This window comes from Cyrtonyx montezumae, unplaced genomic scaffold (genome assembly GCF_038088225.1).
Source record: "Cyrtonyx montezumae isolate F1298 unplaced genomic scaffold, pur_monq_1.0 scaffold_3, whole genome shotgun sequence".
NCBI lineage: Eukaryota > Metazoa > Chordata > Aves > Galliformes > Odontophoridae > Cyrtonyx > Cyrtonyx montezumae.
The window spans coordinates 123377188-123395798 of record NW_027072034.1 but is presented as its reverse complement, the minus strand read 5'-3'; the positions used below and the strand labels follow the sequence as shown (position 1 = coordinate 123395798).

Genomic DNA, 18611 nt, shown 5'->3' with positions numbered 1-18611 from the left:
TTTGTTAACGATTGTTTGAATTGGGAGTGAACTTTTGTAGATCATTTTAGACATTCTCCCAGCATTGACAATCACTCTTATTTCAGTAAGCTGTATATTTGCTTTGAGTGGGTTCACTGGGGTATGCCAACATTTTTCAATTACCGAAAAACAAGAGGGAGATGTAAAAATCAAGAGTCTTTGAGGACAAACAGTTTAATATAAAATCCTTCAAGAAAATAATGGAAAGATCTTGGGAGAACTTCATGGTAATGCTCAGTTACAAGCACCATTTTAAAAATCTCACAGAGATAACTAAACTATAGGTAGGTATTCCAGAAATTACTGCTGCTGCTTGAAATGCACAATTCTTTAACGGTTCTCTACTGAGTAAGCAGCACTATTCCCTCTGTTCAATTCATTAGTCATTCACTATAATATGAAGTGGTAGAAATCAAGCAAAGGAAACACAGAAACAGATGTTTAAATACCACTATAAGGGTTTCAGTGGTGGTATCTATTCATATATGGGCGTGTTCATCTCAGCAGCAACTGTGGATTTAGGTTCTTAATTTCAGTTCCAATTTAGATGAATGATTTTGTTTGCTTGTTTGCTTTCTCTTGCACCTAGTGCTATTCTTTGACAAGACTGCAGTACTTAAAATGTACTTCAAATTTATGAATGTATTTGATGGCTTCAGTTTTAAATGTATTTTGGCTAAACAGGTTACTCTTACCAAATGATCCTAGAAAATGAGCACATAGCTTATCTCCCTTCACTGAGCCCATAAGCTGAGAATATTTAGTCTAAGTCTACATCTAGTAGCACAGTTTTTACCTTAAGTGTTTGAATTACACAGTCCATTAACTTTAGAGTGAAACATAGTTGGCAGATGGCTGCATTTCCCACTGATTGACCACACATTTATTTTCAGGTATATGACAGATGGAGGACTCAACCTATATACGAGAAGTCTGAACCGAATACCAGACCTAACTACCTCTCGAGATGTCATTCAGAGAGGGGTTCATGATGTGACCGTTGATGCAGACAGGTAATGGTGCTCTGCACAGTAAAAACCTATCTGAGCTTTACAGATATTTTGCATCCTTCATACCTGCTAATATATCATTGATCTGCTCATAAGGAATAGCAAGAGAAAGCAAGCTTCAAAGGCTAGATGCATGATCACTGAACATCCCAAAAGCTGAAATGGATGGGGAAAAAGCTAATTTCTCACAGGGGAAGGGGAATCAGAGGAAGAATTTATCCTTGAAGGTGTGAGAGACTATTGAGCAGCTCAGACCTCAGACCAATAAACTTGAATTTCTGAAACAGGGAATGATTTTTATGGGTTGCCTTGTCAGTAGATGAACATGGAGAAAACACACACAGTCCCTAGGCAGCAGGCAGCTTGCTTCTGCCTGACAAATGGGGCAGAACATATTTTTGGAGTTGGCTGGAGTCAGAACCCTGTTCTTCTTCCCCTATATTACCCCCTGAGCAGTGGGAAGTGATAAAATGGGGTTATATGCCACTGTTTATGCAGTGTGAAAACAGACATTATCATACCCTCATGCATGTATATATAGGTGTGAGCATAAAAATGTACTCCCACTAGTACTTCTGAAGATCAGGCAAGAGTTTTCTGTTTCTCTTCCTTGATCTTAAAGTGTTTTCACATTTGGTGGCTTGTGTCCATCTCTGGGAAATACAGATGCATAACCTAACTTTTGCAGGACTTCATCATCACAGAGCTGTCAGCTCTGAGGTTTTGGTCAGACAATCACAGAGATAAGGAACAGCTGTGAAATTTGGCAGTCTTCAGTTTTAGGGGCTTGATTTCGATCTCATCCTTTTAAAATCAATGTGTTTAATCAAGAAGGGTTGAAAGGTTTGTGGAGCAGCTTTGGTTTTGTAAACCCAGCAAGCTAGTTGAAGTTTCGGGACAATAAGCTGTGTTTGATATTATTTTCACTTCCCCCAGTTTTTCAGTGAAAATATGTCTATGACATGAGTCAGGAATAGTCTGCATTAGTTAAACAATGCATGCAGTGCAGTAGGATAGAGAACATAATTTTCTTCTAGAGATTCCAGTTACTTAAAATAGAGGATTGCTTTAGCTGACTTTATTTATCTATTGACCTTGCAGAAAAAGTCGATTTTAGATGGTTTGTGTTGGTTATTTGGAACACAAGCAATGATGTGATGAAAAGACCAGAAAAGTGTTAGTAGACATTTAAGTAAAATGAATTGGATAGAACTCAGACAGTAACATAAGGAGAAAATGAAATGTGGGCAGGAGAGACTTTTGTGGAGCTCTGTACGTGAGAACAAGAACCTTAAGCATAAAGTGGGAGAGATGGTGGACAATTTGGGAGATAAGATTCCAATAATTAAAGACAGAGAATGTTGCTAATGCCCACATTCGTATGTTTCTCTATATCTAGTTCATCTGGGATGGGAAGTTATTAGAGCTTTTTCCACCATGAATTACTCAGAATCAGATTTCAAACCACACATTTTCCCTGGAAAAAATGAAGTCCAAATTTAGGGATTTTAAAATTTTCTTCTCATTCTTCAAACCCGAGGTGCCACTCAAAGCCTTTGTGTTTGTTTTTCTTTGATGTGTTATTTAGTAATGCATGAGTTAATTTGTTCTGTGTAGTGTGCAGTTAAGTATGTTCTGGATATGAAAATACAGAGAAGTTACCAGTTCTCAATTAATGAGATTGTCTGGTATTTGTCAGTACATAAATCTGTTTTGGTTTGTTTATACAGACTTGTCAAGAGTGGCTAAAAAATATCATGCCCGAAACTACTATGTTGTTTCTGAGTCTTTCATCTCTGAGTCTTTTGCATGTTAGATTTTGAAGCAGAGAGTTTGTAATTGTCAGGAGATTATTTTGGGTCTTGAGTGAATAGCTGACCACTGTTCTGCAAGATGCAAGGCTTTTAAAAAATAGGAATTCATGCATACTTATGAAAGAATTATTTGATCTCAACAACAATTTACATATATTTCGTCTTCACTGTACATTCTCAGACTGCTCTTGACATTACTAAACTGCATGAGCAATTCTTCGAGTCATTTTTTAGAAATTAAAGCCTATAGATGTGAAGTTGGATTTACTTTGTACCAACAGTTTACCCTTATACAAACAATGAAAGCTTGTGCTTTTCTAGACCCTTTCAATGGGATGCCTTAGTACATGCTATTTGTTATCGTGTAAAAATAAAAACTTAGTCATGATGCACAGGCACCAGGAATTTAAAATAAATATTAGACTATTTTGTCATTTTCTGACATTTCAGTGCTTGATTTTTAGAACCTTAATCATGTTTGACACATTTTTTTTACATATAAGTGTATGCTATTCTTGAAGTGGCAAGAAGGTATTAAGGAAGTGGGAAAAGCTCAAGTATTTTTATGAGTTCCAATGACAGCAAAACATATGCTTGCCAAAATGAATCACAAAAAAACCTGTTCTAGGTCACTTAAGAAAACTGTTTATTGTGATCTTCACCAAAGCATGTCGCATTTATATGAAATCAGGTGAAAAAATAGTATAGAAATTGCTGAGACTCGTGCTTTGTTTTAAAGGAGATGTTTTGAACCTTCACGGCAGCGTGGATACCTGAGATTCTTTATCTTCTCGTGTATCTTTTTGCATATAATTTTTTATATTCCGTAAAGTAAAGGGTGGGTGGTTATTTCAGGGTTTCCAAGGTATTCTTTGCCACCATTATGATGAAATTCCATGGAAGAGCATTATTCTATTCTCTGTCAGCCATGTAGATAAGTGAACAACATTGGCATTTTCTCTGAAGCATCATTATTATAGGTGATTTTCATAGTTGGCAGTTTCCCTGCCCTTTCTGTTGTAACAGGTTCTGCTGGCATCTCTGTGCAGGGAGAAAATAAACGATAAGCTGCAAATATCTGATTTACATTAGCTGGCATCCGGGGAGACAAACTGTCTATCCATCACTACAGCCAACAAGTTTTGCTGACAGCAGCTCCATGTTCTTCATGAAAATTCATCCTAAACTACAGCTCCTGCTTACTTTTTACAATTTTTTGTGAGCTGGCAGTGCAGTATTCTTCAGATAGGTGGGCTGATTATATCCCTAAGAGTACTGCCATTTCTGGAAAATGTATTCTTTCAATCTGATTCTCATCTCATGGACAAATCAGGGATAATCCATTAAAATTAAGGGCATGAACTTGTGTAAAAAAACAATCAGGTCTCCAACTTGGCTGTACTTTTAAGTTGGTTTCTGATGGCACCTGCATTTCTGCTTATTTGGTGAGTGCCAAAAAGCAAAGAGTTCAAGGGTCTCCTTTTGGAAACATAGCATGAGTGAATTCATCCAAATAATAATATTAACTTTTTATGATGTTTTTCAAAGAGCAATTTAAATGCATGAATGCAACATAAGCTAAGGCTCAAGTGTTGCTTGCATGCTGCTCTGGAAAGCATATTGCTGAAGAAAGGAATGCAAAGTAGTTGTTTGTTCTGGGGAAGGAATTGAAATAGTTCAGTAAAAGGATGAAGGGAACTGGCAGATGTCAATGGTTGTATCATTATTCTTTTGATTTATTTATTTTCTACTGACATTTTTTTGTCTGTAGGTGGCTCTTCTTTGTGGGTTACTTTCTTCAGATAACATAAAAAATCAGTTAGAAAGCAAGATAGATTGTTTGCAGTAAGTGTAACTTGGGATGTGGCTGGGAGAGTTCTCAGTGGTATGATGTTACTTTTCATTTATTGTTCTGTCTTCCTGCTCTACTCTAGCATTTGCCCTCTGGGACTCTTAGAGGGAGTACTTAAGGAACATCCTTGGAGTTCAAAACCTTTTTCAAAGTATGATGAGCCAAGAGAGATTAAACATAGCCACATGAAATGAATTATATTCTTGGAAAGAACAAGGTTCATTGAAAAGTAAATAGCAGTAGTTCCAAACCACCCTGTACTGTAGATACAAACTGTTAAGGAGGTTTGATGGAGCCCTTCTGAGGAGAGTATATAGCTCTCCTAAGTTCAGTCACATTGTCCTTCCACACTGTACACCTGTTGAATTTAGCATGATATCAAAAGTCACAGTTCTCTTCATTTTCACAACAGTAAGTATAAGTTGTGATGCTGCTTTATCTTGACATCTCTTGACTGCATTTTTTTCACATTTTCCTTGGAAAAAGCCAAATCTGTAAAGGTAGCTAGTGCTGCTCAGAGTGCTTTTGTCATGACCCACTTTGTGATTTTGCTGTTCCTTTGAGTCTGACCCCCCTCTTGCATGGTTTCCGAGTTTTTGTGCACAGGGAGTCGTTAAAATGTTTCCACCATCTGTCACATGTGCAGAAGATTTGGCAGTTAGCTCAGATTCATTCAGGATGGTCTGTTTGTTCTCAGCCAAACCATAATCTCAGTAATATGTTATTAATTATAATTATAATAAAATAATTCCAGATTTTGCCTGTAGTTTACTAACTAACTTCCTGCATGAATAAGTCTTCTTCTGGTGTTTGTCAGAATAGATGAACCTTGAACTGGAATATTGTACTTTTGGAAAAAGATCTTGCAGGTATTGAACTGGGAGCCACATTTCATGGTAGTGTCAGAAGAGGCCATGAGAGACTATGAACTAGTTTAAAATCTTTATAGAATACGATAGCCAGTCTTGTGCAGGAAAATTCTTGCAGTACAGTGGAATTGCTGTTGGTGTTTTGGAAATTCACTCTTTGGGAGTTTGTTCATTGCACAAGCACACTTTATGAATTACCTTCCTGTCCTGTTACTTTTGTGTAACATTATGTAAGTGAGCACCGTGCTATTATTGTGCTGCCTTCAATGTGCTTGGTGTTGTGATCAGCCTTCTGTTGTGTTGCAGCTGTTATCTGTTCACTTTATTGCTTCTAGAATTTACTATGAATAGTTAAAAGGAAATGTATATTCCATGGCATTTGTGTTCTTCACCCATCCAACCTGCCCTTGCATCTCCCAGCAATTCATCTCTATCCAGCTCCAGGAATCAGTGTCAATGAGAATAGCATGAATATTATCCTGTAGACATGAAAGAAATTGTAAAAATGATATATACACTTCTATGACTGACCTTTTGCTGTAAATCAGTTGTGCAGTGGGAGGCTTCCTATACATCTGCTGCATCTGACTTCTCCACTTAGTGTGCCTGGGATTGCTGTGCTGGGGCTTAAACTAAAAAAGTCATTATAGACCTTCAATTTAGCTTCATTGATCGAGTTGTATGACCTGCTAGAACTTTCCTGGCTATGGTTTTACAGTCTTAGTAGGTCCTTAGGACAGTAAAATAATTATAAGCATCTATACTTCACTGTTTTTGCAATTATTACTCAAATATCTCAAGAAAGCATAATTAAAGTATGCCTCTTGTGGAGCAGTTTAAATTTAAAACTCTGTTTTTGTTGCTCTTCCATCCTTTTAATCTTCTGTAATTTCTTTTCACAGCTGTTCCTGTTAACATTTCCTAGCAATTACTTATTTTTTTATTCTCGAACGATCCTGCATTTTCATAATATCTGGTGTAAATCTTACCTCACTTTGGCATCTGTTAGGCTATCAAGAATGTTACTAGCCAGAACTATCAATTTCAATGCATAATTCTTTTTTTTTTTTTTTTTTTTTTACATTTCTGCAAGATAAGGATACTAAATTTAACTACCTAAAGCATAAATAAGTGTACATTCATGCATGAAGAATCGAGTAATTATATCAAAAAGGAGTGCTCCTGGCTTTTTGACTCATTATATCTTTAAGTATTTAGGATCCTTTGAGAATAAAATCCTTATTTTATAATGCAGAATGAAAAGTAAAATTCTCAGTAATATGATTTTGTACAGCATAATTAATTCAGAAAGAATTGCATTTGAATTGAGTATGACTTTATTTCTGATCATGCTTTCAAAAGTAAGGATTTGGACAATATAAGGTAAGCAGAACAACTGGACTTTGATCTCGCTTTGTGAGGTTGTCCCCTTCTTTAGTTGCTTTAAGTGTCTCTGGAAGCTGCCAACAGAACTGCAAACCAGAATATGGAAACACTTAACAGCTGAGTAAACTTTTAGGATCAGATATTTTATTAATATGAGTGACATAGACTGCATTGTTAGCATGCTGTCATTGGTATGTTAAACCGTGATGATCCTGCATCATTGTGTCTGCAGTAATATTTATTTACATCCAGCTTACATAAGGAAATGACATTTGGAAAAGACAAGAACAGTGCATGGCAGATGTTTACTTTAAAACAAGAGTGAGCTGAAAGTGTTGAGATGAAGTGAATGGCAAATGAAGTTTTCTGTTCTTTGTTTTTTTGTCAAGTGACAAGAGGATGGACAATATCAACTAATTTCAGTTTTGTGAAAAAGGAATTATTGGAAGTACGTTTTTAGACTTACAAGGAATGGAATTGAATTGCATTCTGATGTGGTGCTAAGTGAGCTGAGCATGTAATTTCCTGTAGGGCCATTAAACTGAAGGGTGTCTGTTTACAGCTGACACATTTAACTTTTTCACAAATCTGTTTCCTCAGAGTGGGTGGCGGGGAGCTGTGCATTAATGTAACGCAGTCTTTATTTCTGCCTATCTCCAAGTTTTGTTTAGATACTTAAAAGTTATTTGAAATGAGGCTGGACTTAGCGTATTTTAACAGATTGCTATTAATACACAGCAGAAGAAGTGTAGATGGTTTATTTTAATTGCAGTCTACTTCTGAGGAGAGTACCAATATGTTTAATAATAACTACCTAAAATGCACTTTCCACTTTCGGTAGCAGCATCATTTTGGTTCACTGCTATACTTCACCACTGTCAGCAAAGACTAACGTACTGGCTCCTTTGTGTTAGTGTGAAACATAGATAGCAAGATATAAATTGTTACCCAAAATGCCCCAGGCTAAAAACTAAAATCAAAGAATTTGAATCTCCCGTGTGATGTATATTTGAGTCCTGAAGTCAATAAACATACAGTGTTATTTCAAATGTCTCAATTTAGTCAGTGGCTGGCGGAAATAATGTTGTAATTTTGTTCTCCTGCATACCTGTTTTAAAAAATATATATTACTGAATTATGCAGTGAAATAATTCCAATTGAGATTATAGTTCTAACATTAAAAATGTGCAATGTTTTTGCCATAATTCATGAAACTGGATAGAAAAAATGTGATTTCGAGAGTTTAGTATTGGAGAGGCAGCAATATATGATCACTTAATGTCTTTTGTTCAGATTTGCACCAGAGAGACCTAGTTCCTCATGAAGTAAGCTATTCTTGGTTACTACTTAAGTCATTTATTGAAGAACTGTTTTTGTGATCACTTCTTACCAGACTGAAGTATTTCTTCATACGCATATGTATGCACGTTTAGCAAACATAATTGAAGAATTATGAGGATATTCCAATTAGCACTTTCATGGAAGGCAATTCTTTTGAAATTTCATAAAAATCATTTGCTTTTAATTCATCAGAGGTAAGTTCACTTCAAAGATCACTTGGATTTGGCAACTTCAGCAGACATGCAGAATGTTGGAGACCATTTTTTGCACCCACAGGAGGTAATGATGGAAGGGCATAATTCTCTCAGGTTCTTGCCACTGTCATGTACGTTGGCTGTTCCTCCTCGCTGGCAGGTGGACAAAACAGGCAGGTGAAAGAAGGGGTAATGTTAATTTAAGCTTAGAATCTGAAGGATGAGAGTGCATATTTACTTCACTTGCAGGGATGCTTTCAGTGTGGCAGAGAGAAACCACAAGGTTTTGACCCTTTCCCTTGAAGTGTGCTGAAGTGTAAAGCAATGATGCTATCTGTCTTGTGGGGTTGTTCAATCTATTTTGTATCGGGAATTGTGTTGCAAGCTAAACAAGAAGGCTGGAATGTAGTTAAAAGCTGGTCATGGGCTGTTGAAGATCAGACAAGATGAAGAGAAGGATGTATCAAAAGCCAGGCAGGTTACAAAAAAAAAAAAAAAAGAAGAAGAAGTGGGAGTCTTAATTTCTAGAAGACAAAATGGGCTTTCATGCCTGTGAGCTGTCTAAAGAGATTCTTCAAAAGGAGAAAGCATGAAGGGAAGGCTGGGAAGGGTTCAGGACTGGCTGCAAAGCAGTCAGCCAGGTCAGAGAATGCCTTTTGCTGTGTGATGCCTGCTGTCGAGTGCAACACATGCTAACTTTTCTAATTGTAAAAAAAAAAAAAAAAAAAAAAAAACAACCTCATTTTTTGTGTCAACATTTTGCTTATAAACCTTAAGTATATCACCTCTGAGTCTTTTTTTGGTGGTGAAAGGAAAAGATGATTCTCCCCTGTCTGTTCTTTGAGTGCTGTTGTGACAGCCTCAGCTTCTTACAGGGAAATGGATGGCACAGCAATATGCTTAGAGTTTGTTTTCTTTTGAAGTTACAGCACCAATCCCATCTGTATCTAATTGTTAAAATATTGTCTTCAAAGATTTCCTTTGTAAACAAAAGATTATCATAACAATTTAAGCATGATCAGATGTGTAAACTTGAGTGAAACCTGCAGTACATTTTAGAAATCAAGTTTTGCATAAAGGGACGCAATATAGTTATAATTCAAGCCTACTTATAGCAGATTGAATGATGTAATCAATGTTATTTTAAAGAAATTTCAATAGCTTTTCCTCACTTAATCTTATTCGAACAAATATTTCCTTAATCCATTATTTTTGTGCGTCAACTTTTATCTACAGTGTTTTAAACTTTCTTATATTTATTTTGGATATACGTTGCTCTAGATCCATTTCACACTGTAGAACAGAATGTAAAGTGGCTGCTAAAACTAATAACTGCTGTGTAGGTAAATGTGGGAAAGCAAAAAATTGCTTTACTAAATTTTAAAAGCATGTGGAACTTTGAAAATAATTGCATTTCCCTGAAAAGTACAATAATTGACAGAACAGATATTTTTTCATTCCTCAAGGTATTTTATTTAGAAATAAATCTCATTGATGCAAGCTAGAGTATTTTATATTATCACATGCTAAAATTTTTTGTGAGTCCCTCAGGATATTTTGTTAAAGTTGAAATTCAGATATTTCAAAACAATAGGTTTTTAGTTGGGTTCCAAAAAAGAGACTGCAGACAGAAAATACTAGTTTATGTATTACATACCTTTCAATTTTTCATTAATGAACATATTAATATCAATAGCCATTGTCTGAAATCTGAAAATTTGTTTATTCAAATTTGAAATCCACACACAATTTTAGGAGTAATATCATGAACTTTAGGAGCAAGCCATGAGGAATTAAGGTGGGCTGTGCTTATCTTGATATCTTATCTTTTGTCTTGTTGTATCTATTAGATATTTATTGCCAGATTCAAACATCAAAGTGGACTGAATTTAAAGAATGATGTATGTCTGGTATAACTGGAGGAAGTGTAAAGCTTTATGAGAGGCAAGTGACCAATAACAGAGTATAATCTTCATAACTTGTGAATCACTGTCTGGAGGCTCTTGTCTCTTTTTATTGCCTACACCAAAAGCATAGCTAGACAGCTAGTTTTCATCTTATGTTAAGATGGAGCACCCTTGTTTTGAAAATTAAAATATATATATATTGGTTTTTTTTAGCTTAGTTTTGATTTTGTTCGTTTTTCTCCTAAAATAAAAGAAATTTTAATGGTGCACTGTACGTACTTACATCTTCCACAGCATGACATGACATACTGTCATGCAGGGGTCACCCCTTAGAAAAAGGAATTGCCTTTCAAGGGATTTTAGAATACCTCTATTTTAGGAATACTAGTTTCTGCACAGAAATAACTATTGAAAAAAAAATTCAATGTTTCTTTAAAGATAAAAAGTTACTCCTTTTCCTCTTTAAGTGAAAATCATTCCCCTTCATGAAAAGAATTGCCTTAGTATGCTATATATGACCCAAATCTTTTGATGCTTAAAAATATATATATAACTGAATTGGCTCTTTTTACAAGTATTTTCCCTTTGTTCGAGATAGATGGAAGTTTATGATCTCTTATACATCTTTCTTTCTTTAATCATTTGGATTAACAATAAAGTAATACTCTGAAGAAGTGGATGAATATGAAGTGGATAAACTCAGTGGAAAACTGTTTAGGAAAAATAATCTTTTTGTGTATTCATAATAAAGTTGACGATGATAATGTAAAGCCTTCCAGATAAATTGTGAAAGCTAATTTTCCAACCAGATTTTCATTAGTGCTATATTCTATAATATTATCCATCATGTTTTCTTTTGGAACAATGTGATTTGACTGGCAGTGCAGCATATTTTAATACAATCAGGCTTTGTATCTGAGTGCCATTCCAGTGTGCTTCTGAATTGCTTAGTAGTGGCAAGTGAACCTCAAGGACTTTAACAGAATTTCTGCAGATTTCCAATGTGGGTAGTAAGAACAGACTCCAACACAGAAAATTTACATTAGAGAGTTTATTAATTTTGGATTGTTGTTCTGGAGATATTGTATCAGATTCTTGGATCTACTGCAGCTGTTTGGTACAACTCGGCACAGTGGAATGAATACTGAAGGTAACTGACCAGCAGTGCCTCGTGTAGTATTGATTCTTAGTCCCCAGTGAGCATATCTAGCACTTACTCAGGGAATCATAACTATTTCCTTGACAGAAGCTCTGTTTCTTACACTGGCCGTAGTGTTGATTCAAAGAGGAACAGAACAATGGGGAGTTTTGTATGTGATATTCATTTTCATGAAGCTTTAGGAACATGGCAAGTATCTTCTCTACCATGCCTAATTTTGAAAACTTGTAGCTGTTCTCTGTCTTCTAGGAAAACAGCAGTAAAATCCAAAAGTGTGTTTATTTCACTGAGTTGAATTGTCAAAGGAATAAGGGCTTTGACCTTCTCTTTCAAGAAGATAGGAGTGCACTTCTGAGTTCGTAGTTGTGGCTTTGCCATTGGTTACTATAATGCCAAATTGCTCTTGACACTTCAACTTTTCAAGTTGCAGCTTTTTTGTAAAAATACACCTCAAACTAAGGATCTCAGATTTTGTTTTTGCTGATGATCCAGCCTCCTGTTTTCTATTCTCCACCCTGCTCATATTCTAGGTACTCCTAGAGGAAGAAGCGCATATGACGTAAGTCTCAATATTTTCTTAAGTCTTTGAGAGATATGCTGTAAAATTGACTAGGTGCCGTATAGAACAACCTAGTGGCTGCTCTGTACTACACAGGTAAACAGAGCTGCCTTGCATCTCTCCAATGATTACAGAAAGTCCACAGAAGACATGAAATACCTTTTCCCCATTTCTGTCATCTGTGATTTTTTTAGGTCAACGTGTCTTAGAAACAAGGATTCATTATCAGTGCAGTATAAGATCCATTTGTGTAACACAACATAGAACAAATGAGTGTATTCATTTTAGGGTAAAATAGTATATTTGAGGGGAGCCAGGTCAAGAATCATTTATTAGGAGATTTTGCTGTTCACACTACTGGCTGCTGAGAAGCCACCTTGAGTTTGAGTGCCAGTTTTATGTTTTTAAGAAGTGTCCAGTTTCCTGGTGTTAAGGTTGCATTTGACTAAGTATAAGGCCATCATAAATCCTAAAGAGAGCAGGCCTACCATAAATACCTCACACCTGGATTTGTAGGATTTTTATTTAAAAATGTGAGCCCAGTTTTCAAAACAAACAAACAAAAACAATTCTGAAAAGGGTAAGGCAGAAAGGTTAAGTTGAATAAATAAGGGCATTTTAATTAAATTTTTAAAATGAGGACTGCAAGATAAATTCCTAGAACTGTAGATAAAAACTGTAAATAAAACTAGTTTACAAGGTCAGTTTTAGATTTTTACATGTTGACAGTTCATCTTTCAAGAAAACATGAATACAACTGAATGATTTTAAAACAGCTGAATCTTCTGCAGTTAGTTGTCTCCTATTGTACCTTCAAACGTATTTCCAAAAATCTGTTTGTAAGAGTGTGCCATAACTTAAAGATTGTGCCATACACATAGCCTTAACTTAAAGACTTATGCCATTCACATAGATCTTCCTGAATGATATGTAATTAGATTGAAGAGCTGGATCCTTATCTTGTGGATTTAGCAAATTACTTTCTCTTTTTACTTGACCCTGGAGAATTTCCTCAGGATAAATTTGTAGATTAATGTACACATCATTTAAAGCCTTTGGTCTTTAAGGAAACTCAGATGTGAATCTGTGTTTCTTTGTACTTTTCTGTTCCTGAAAGAAACATTACTATGTTGAACCAGTATGATTTTAGAAGACGTGTGTATTTTTGCTGGAACAATCTCATGAGAATGTTGTGGATTTGTGATATATGTAATCAGACCGACATTTGTTATTTGAATTTTAGTACTTGACCCCATTGAAAAAGATGGAGCAACTCCTACACTTGGCCCACCATGTTGGTCTGCTTTCTTGTTGGTCTCTAGTGCATACTCTACACACAAGACCATATTCACCATTAAAAACTTCCCCAAAAATATTGTTAACACACTCGATATTTTCTTTACAGTCAGCCAAGGTGTACTTAGAATGATTTAGTACTTTCTTTGCAGTTCTTTAAGAGGAGCATATGTGAAAAGGGCAGCCAGAAAGTTAACTGTTGGTCTGGCTGAACCCAGAAGTGACTTTATTATGAAGAATGGGCAAATCTTGTTGCTAATTATGTACCAAAGGAGAATTATCATGTGTCTCTTTAGCACCTAAAGTTATCCTGAGGCTGTGCACACAAGATATCAAAGGGATACTGAGAACACTATTCCCAAGAGTATATGTGCCATGACAAGTACAGCGTGCATGAACGAGAGGCTTTCTTTAGCTCTGGTCAGTACACCGGGAAAATAGGTCTGTGCGTCATCCTTATCTGACTCAACTGAGATGCTCTGAAATGACTTGATAGGCTGTTGGCTGAAAAGAATGCAAGTTTTTCTGTTGACTATTTTCAGCATGGATGCAATAGATTCTTTCAGTGGAAGATGAGCCCTTTGTTGCTGAGGGGATTGGCCAGGTGCAGAGGGAGCCCTTACAGTCCCTGCAATACTGAACCTGCAGCTCAACAGAGATGGTGTGGCTCCCTTAGCTTTCATGTTTCAGTTCTTGCCAGCTGCTGCACTTGGCTGAATGGTCACTCAAGAGATGCTCTCAATTATAAAAGACATTTCACTAATTTCCATTTGTCCTTAAGCTATGAAAATCCTGACGTGGTCTGGAGGTGCTCTGGGTGCAATTGGGGTGAACTAGCAAATGTAACCTGCAGTATCTGTGGGTAACATTTTAGCCACATAGAAGAGATAGAAGATAAAACTATATTAAATTCTAGATAAAGCAGTGCTGTATTATGTCAGAAAATACATTTATCAGCATAGTACTTCAGAGTAATATCCTATTGTAGCATAAAAGTACTCATTTCTTCTCTGCTGCAGTTTCTAAGCTCTCTAATCCATATTTAGTTGCCATGTTGTAGTGAAGTCTGTGTGCCAGTGCTGTCAGGACTTTGTACAAGCCCTAAGGATCAGCTGGCTTCATATGACGATCTCAGTTAAATCTCATTAACAGCAGAGATGCTAAAAAATGCTTGTAATTATTTGATACAAATAAATAACTGACCTTGTGGTAGATATGTGGCAAGTTATAGTAGTTGTGCTACAGTGTGTTTTACACACTATTTCACTTTGAATACTCTAATATTAATTTGCCATGAATTAAACAATCACAAGACTTTTACATTTTCATTTTTTTGTATTGATAACTGTCTTATTTTTATCAGAGACAGGATGTTGTATTGGATGAGAACACAAGCAGTCATTCGTGCATTTTTGGAAAGCTTGTTTTATTTTAAGCCAAATTTTTGCCAGAGTTTACATTTATGTAGTTAAAGAAGGTTTTTTTAGATGAAAGGCACTACCTCCTTTATTTCTAAGCTAATTTAAAACCATACCCTCTTCGTTAATGGGTTCTTCTTCCTACTGCTAGCTTTTGTCCTCTGATATTTTTTATAAAAGCCTTCTGTATTCCCATTTGGATAGCATTACTTCACGATGCTTCTTTTCAGGCCTTATCTCTTGCCTGCAAGGCTTGGCTGAAGCTAACTTATTAATTGGTTGCCTCCCCTTTTTCATTTTACAAGAGAGGACATTTTTAACCTTCGAACTCTGAAATCATACCAGTCATTTATTTCTCCTTGCGTTCTTCTTCTGATGCAGTATTGAATCCCATTATACCTCCTGGGGTGTCTTTTAGGTTTGACCAGCTTTTCTGTACCCTGGTAGATACCTACAGTGGTGTTTTTTTCTCGTCTTCTTCCAACTCTTTTTGTTTGGATGTTTAATCTTATATTCAACATCTGCTACTGTTGTTTTTTCTTTTTATAAAAGAAGAGAATGCTAATCACTAGTATTATCTTTCTGCAGGATAGACTGTACTTCAAAATACACTCTGGTTCTCCTTGCTGATAAACATTTGATTGAATACATAACCCGGTAAATTTCTGTAAGAATTTCCCTTACATTTTCCCATAGTAATTGCATCATTTTGAAGTTATCACCACTGCATTTTTGATGGTGGGATTATAGCTCAGTGATGGTACCATTCTGAAATCCATGTTCATTGTAATACCTCTCCCTTTCTGTATCTTCAGGAAGTATGAGAAGTATTTTTGATGTTCAATTATACTTCCGAAGGCAGTTGCTCTGCCATTTTAGGTTTGCTTTTTGTGGTGTTAAATGCTAGCCCAGTGTAGCACTTTGAACAGCCTTCTCTTTCTTCAGCTTCTCTTTCAATTTCTTACGCTGGTCTTGGCACACTCATGTTCATTCTGGTGCGAAGCTGCCCTCCGTGCTGAGCACTGACTGGGAGCTGGAAAATAGGATCATTAGGCAAAACTGAGAAAAAGTAATAAAAGGCTGTTGTCAGTATTCAATTTGGAAAGAAGCCTTTGACATCCTGATAAATACTGCCAAAGTGAAACATTCCAAGAAGTTACTTCAGCATCTCAGAGTGGGTGGTAACAAATGCGACAGACAAGGCTGGAATGTGAGAGGGGAACATCTCCTAAACTGGCAGAGACTTTATTAATTGAAGCAGGCTTCAGATGTGTTTCCTGCCTGCAGTTCTATTTGTATTTCAGCTCTGTCCTGCTAGTCTACTCTCCAACTCAAGCGTTGCCATCATCTATTAATGTAGAAAGAGAGAAAGGGTTTGTAGTAACAAGGGCTTTTTTGGGGTTGTTTGTGAATTTCCCCATATGCTGAAGCCATTTGGGGATTTCTCTAGCTTCATGTTAGTTATCTGCCTCTGAGTCTTGGGCATCTAACTGGAGTAATTTGTGGGTTAGAGGTGTGTGCTGTTACATCTTCCTGAAGCATTCTAACAGGGAAACTGTTTTTTTGTTTTTAATTTGCTTTTGTGTTTTGTTTTTGTTTTGGTTTTGTTCTTTTTTTGCCTAGCTGAAGCCAAGCAGTAGCCCTCATTTTTGCTTTGCTCCAGCTTTAAATCAAGATGACATTTATGGGAGATCAGAGGGAGCTTCAGGATGCTGGGGAGAGATCCAGGGTGACTGGCTGCTGTTCTGGCAGTGATTTATTAAAGCAGCTGCCTTATCTTCCTAACTGAGATTCTGGCATGTCCACTGCCATAAGCCCAGCTCTCCAGAGGTCTTGGAACCTTTTCAGCAGAACTTTGCTGTGTCACAGACTTTGACATTCAAGTTCAAAGCTGAAGAATGGCTTCATTTTCTGATATCAAAAATTGATATGTTATAACTAAACGGTGCTTCATTGCAGCAAGCAGCCATTGTGGATATGTATTGACCCTGTGAATGCTGAGCCATTTGTTTTTTTTTCTCTTAGAAAAAGTAATGTATATTTTTCAATTTTTTTTTAGGAAAGGATGAACACTCCTGAGTTTTGGACATATTCTTTGTATTTTATGAAGATGCTTTGTGCTTTAATAATACTGAGATATTCTAAGAGAACAATCAAACAACAAGGCAGGGAAATTACTATGATGTGTGTCTTTGCTTCTAGGAAAAAATTACCTTTCCTCTGTTTACCTAGTATAAAGTTGCAAACCTACAGCTGTCATTCAGCCTATAATTGAAACACAATGCAGAATTGATGAAAGTGGTATTAAGTAGGTATAGTCTATTTCATGCTACCTGAATTTAATTGTTTTACCTAAAAACAAAACAAAAAAAGCATTAAAAAACAAACAAAAAACATGAAAGCAAATATAACCTCTAATTGAATAGGCCAGCTGGGCAAAAAAACCTGAAATTCCTGGCTTAATGCTATTTCTCTTATTGTTTTAAATTATCATTTTCAGGGGCTGATTTTTTTTCTTTCCAAGGAGTACCAAAGAAATGTCTATGTACTATAGAAGGCAAATTTGGAATAGAAAGGATCTTGCCTTATATCATCTCCCACCCCTAAGCCATGCAAGATTTGAATGAAATTGAATATTATTTTTCTGTCCTGCGGGGATAAGGATGCTATATGTCCCCTTACATACCAGTGGAACTATTGAGAGGTACCAAAGGAAGGAAAACATTTTCCAAGAAGCTCATGGATGTATACCTGAGTGCATTCTGCCTGTTAATGCTTGTCCAAGCAATGGGAGCAGGTACACACATACACATCATGTGTCAGTGTCTCTGCCTGTTGTCAGCAGTGGCAGTAGTGATGATCCACAAGCTGTGCTGCTTCTTTTTTGTGCTGTTACTGTCCATGCAGACTCTGTGCTCAAAGCTGGTTGACTTTGAATGTCACCTTAGCAATCTGGTGGGATTTAGAAGCTAAGAGGATGTGACCTTAAATGGTTTGCAGCCACACAGCATGTTAAATTTTCAGCTCTTCAAGATAAAGCATAAGGAGAGTCCTAGGAAGCTAACAGATAAAGAATGTCATTATGAGTAAGGGGACAAAACCACAGTGAAAACATTTTCATCATGATTCCAAATAGGTTAAAATTATCAAAGCATTTTGTGAAGATACATCAGACTCAAGATGATGTTTTGGTTCCAACAGTCTGATGAACTAGATAATTAAAAATTTACCCTGACAGTGCAGTTAAAACCCACTAATTATTTATCAGTTTTTGCTTGACAGCACAGTGCTGTGTGTCAGACCGAACTGACATTATATTTTACTGTACATATCAGAAGTAGAAATGGAAAAAATCTGTATGTGTTTTCTTTCCCTTTGTTACAATGACAAAAGGAGGAAGTATTCTTTTATTATACTCCATCATTCACTGCTTAATATTTTTTGCTTTTGTCTCCACAACTGTAACAGATACTCCAAATAGCTGAGGAAATAGAGGAGGAAGGATTATTTTTGTATTTCTGTTATTTTTAGGCGTTTTTTTGTTTGTTTGTTTTTATCATCAGATAAGTTTGCTGGTTTCTAGACTTTTAGTCCCTTGATATTAAGTTTTCCAAGTGCCTCAAAAGCATCTGCACAATTCTCTTGCTTTATTTCTGCAGTGGGGAAATGTTTTCTTCCTAGTAACTGTGATAAGTCTGCCCTTTACTTCTGCTCCTCGTGCATTGATTAGGCAAGCAGCTTCTGGCTTCTCTGCAGGTTTGGTCAGCTCTGAAATTTCTCACTAC

At 36.3% G+C, this 18611-nt stretch overlaps 1 protein-coding gene across 2 annotated transcripts in view; it reads left to right on the top strand.

Annotated features, from left to right (window-relative positions):
- The window catches only part of NAV3 (neuron navigator 3), a 258103-nt gene that overhangs the window by 155036 nt on the left and 84456 nt on the right, over positions 1-18611 (top strand). For both annotated transcript variants that reach the window (XM_065743241.1, XM_065743240.1), the window contains exon 12: positions 915-1034. In XM_065743241.1, coding sequence (XP_065599313.1) covers positions 915-1034 — 120 coding nt within the window. The remainder of the gene's footprint in view (positions 1-914; positions 1035-18611) is intronic.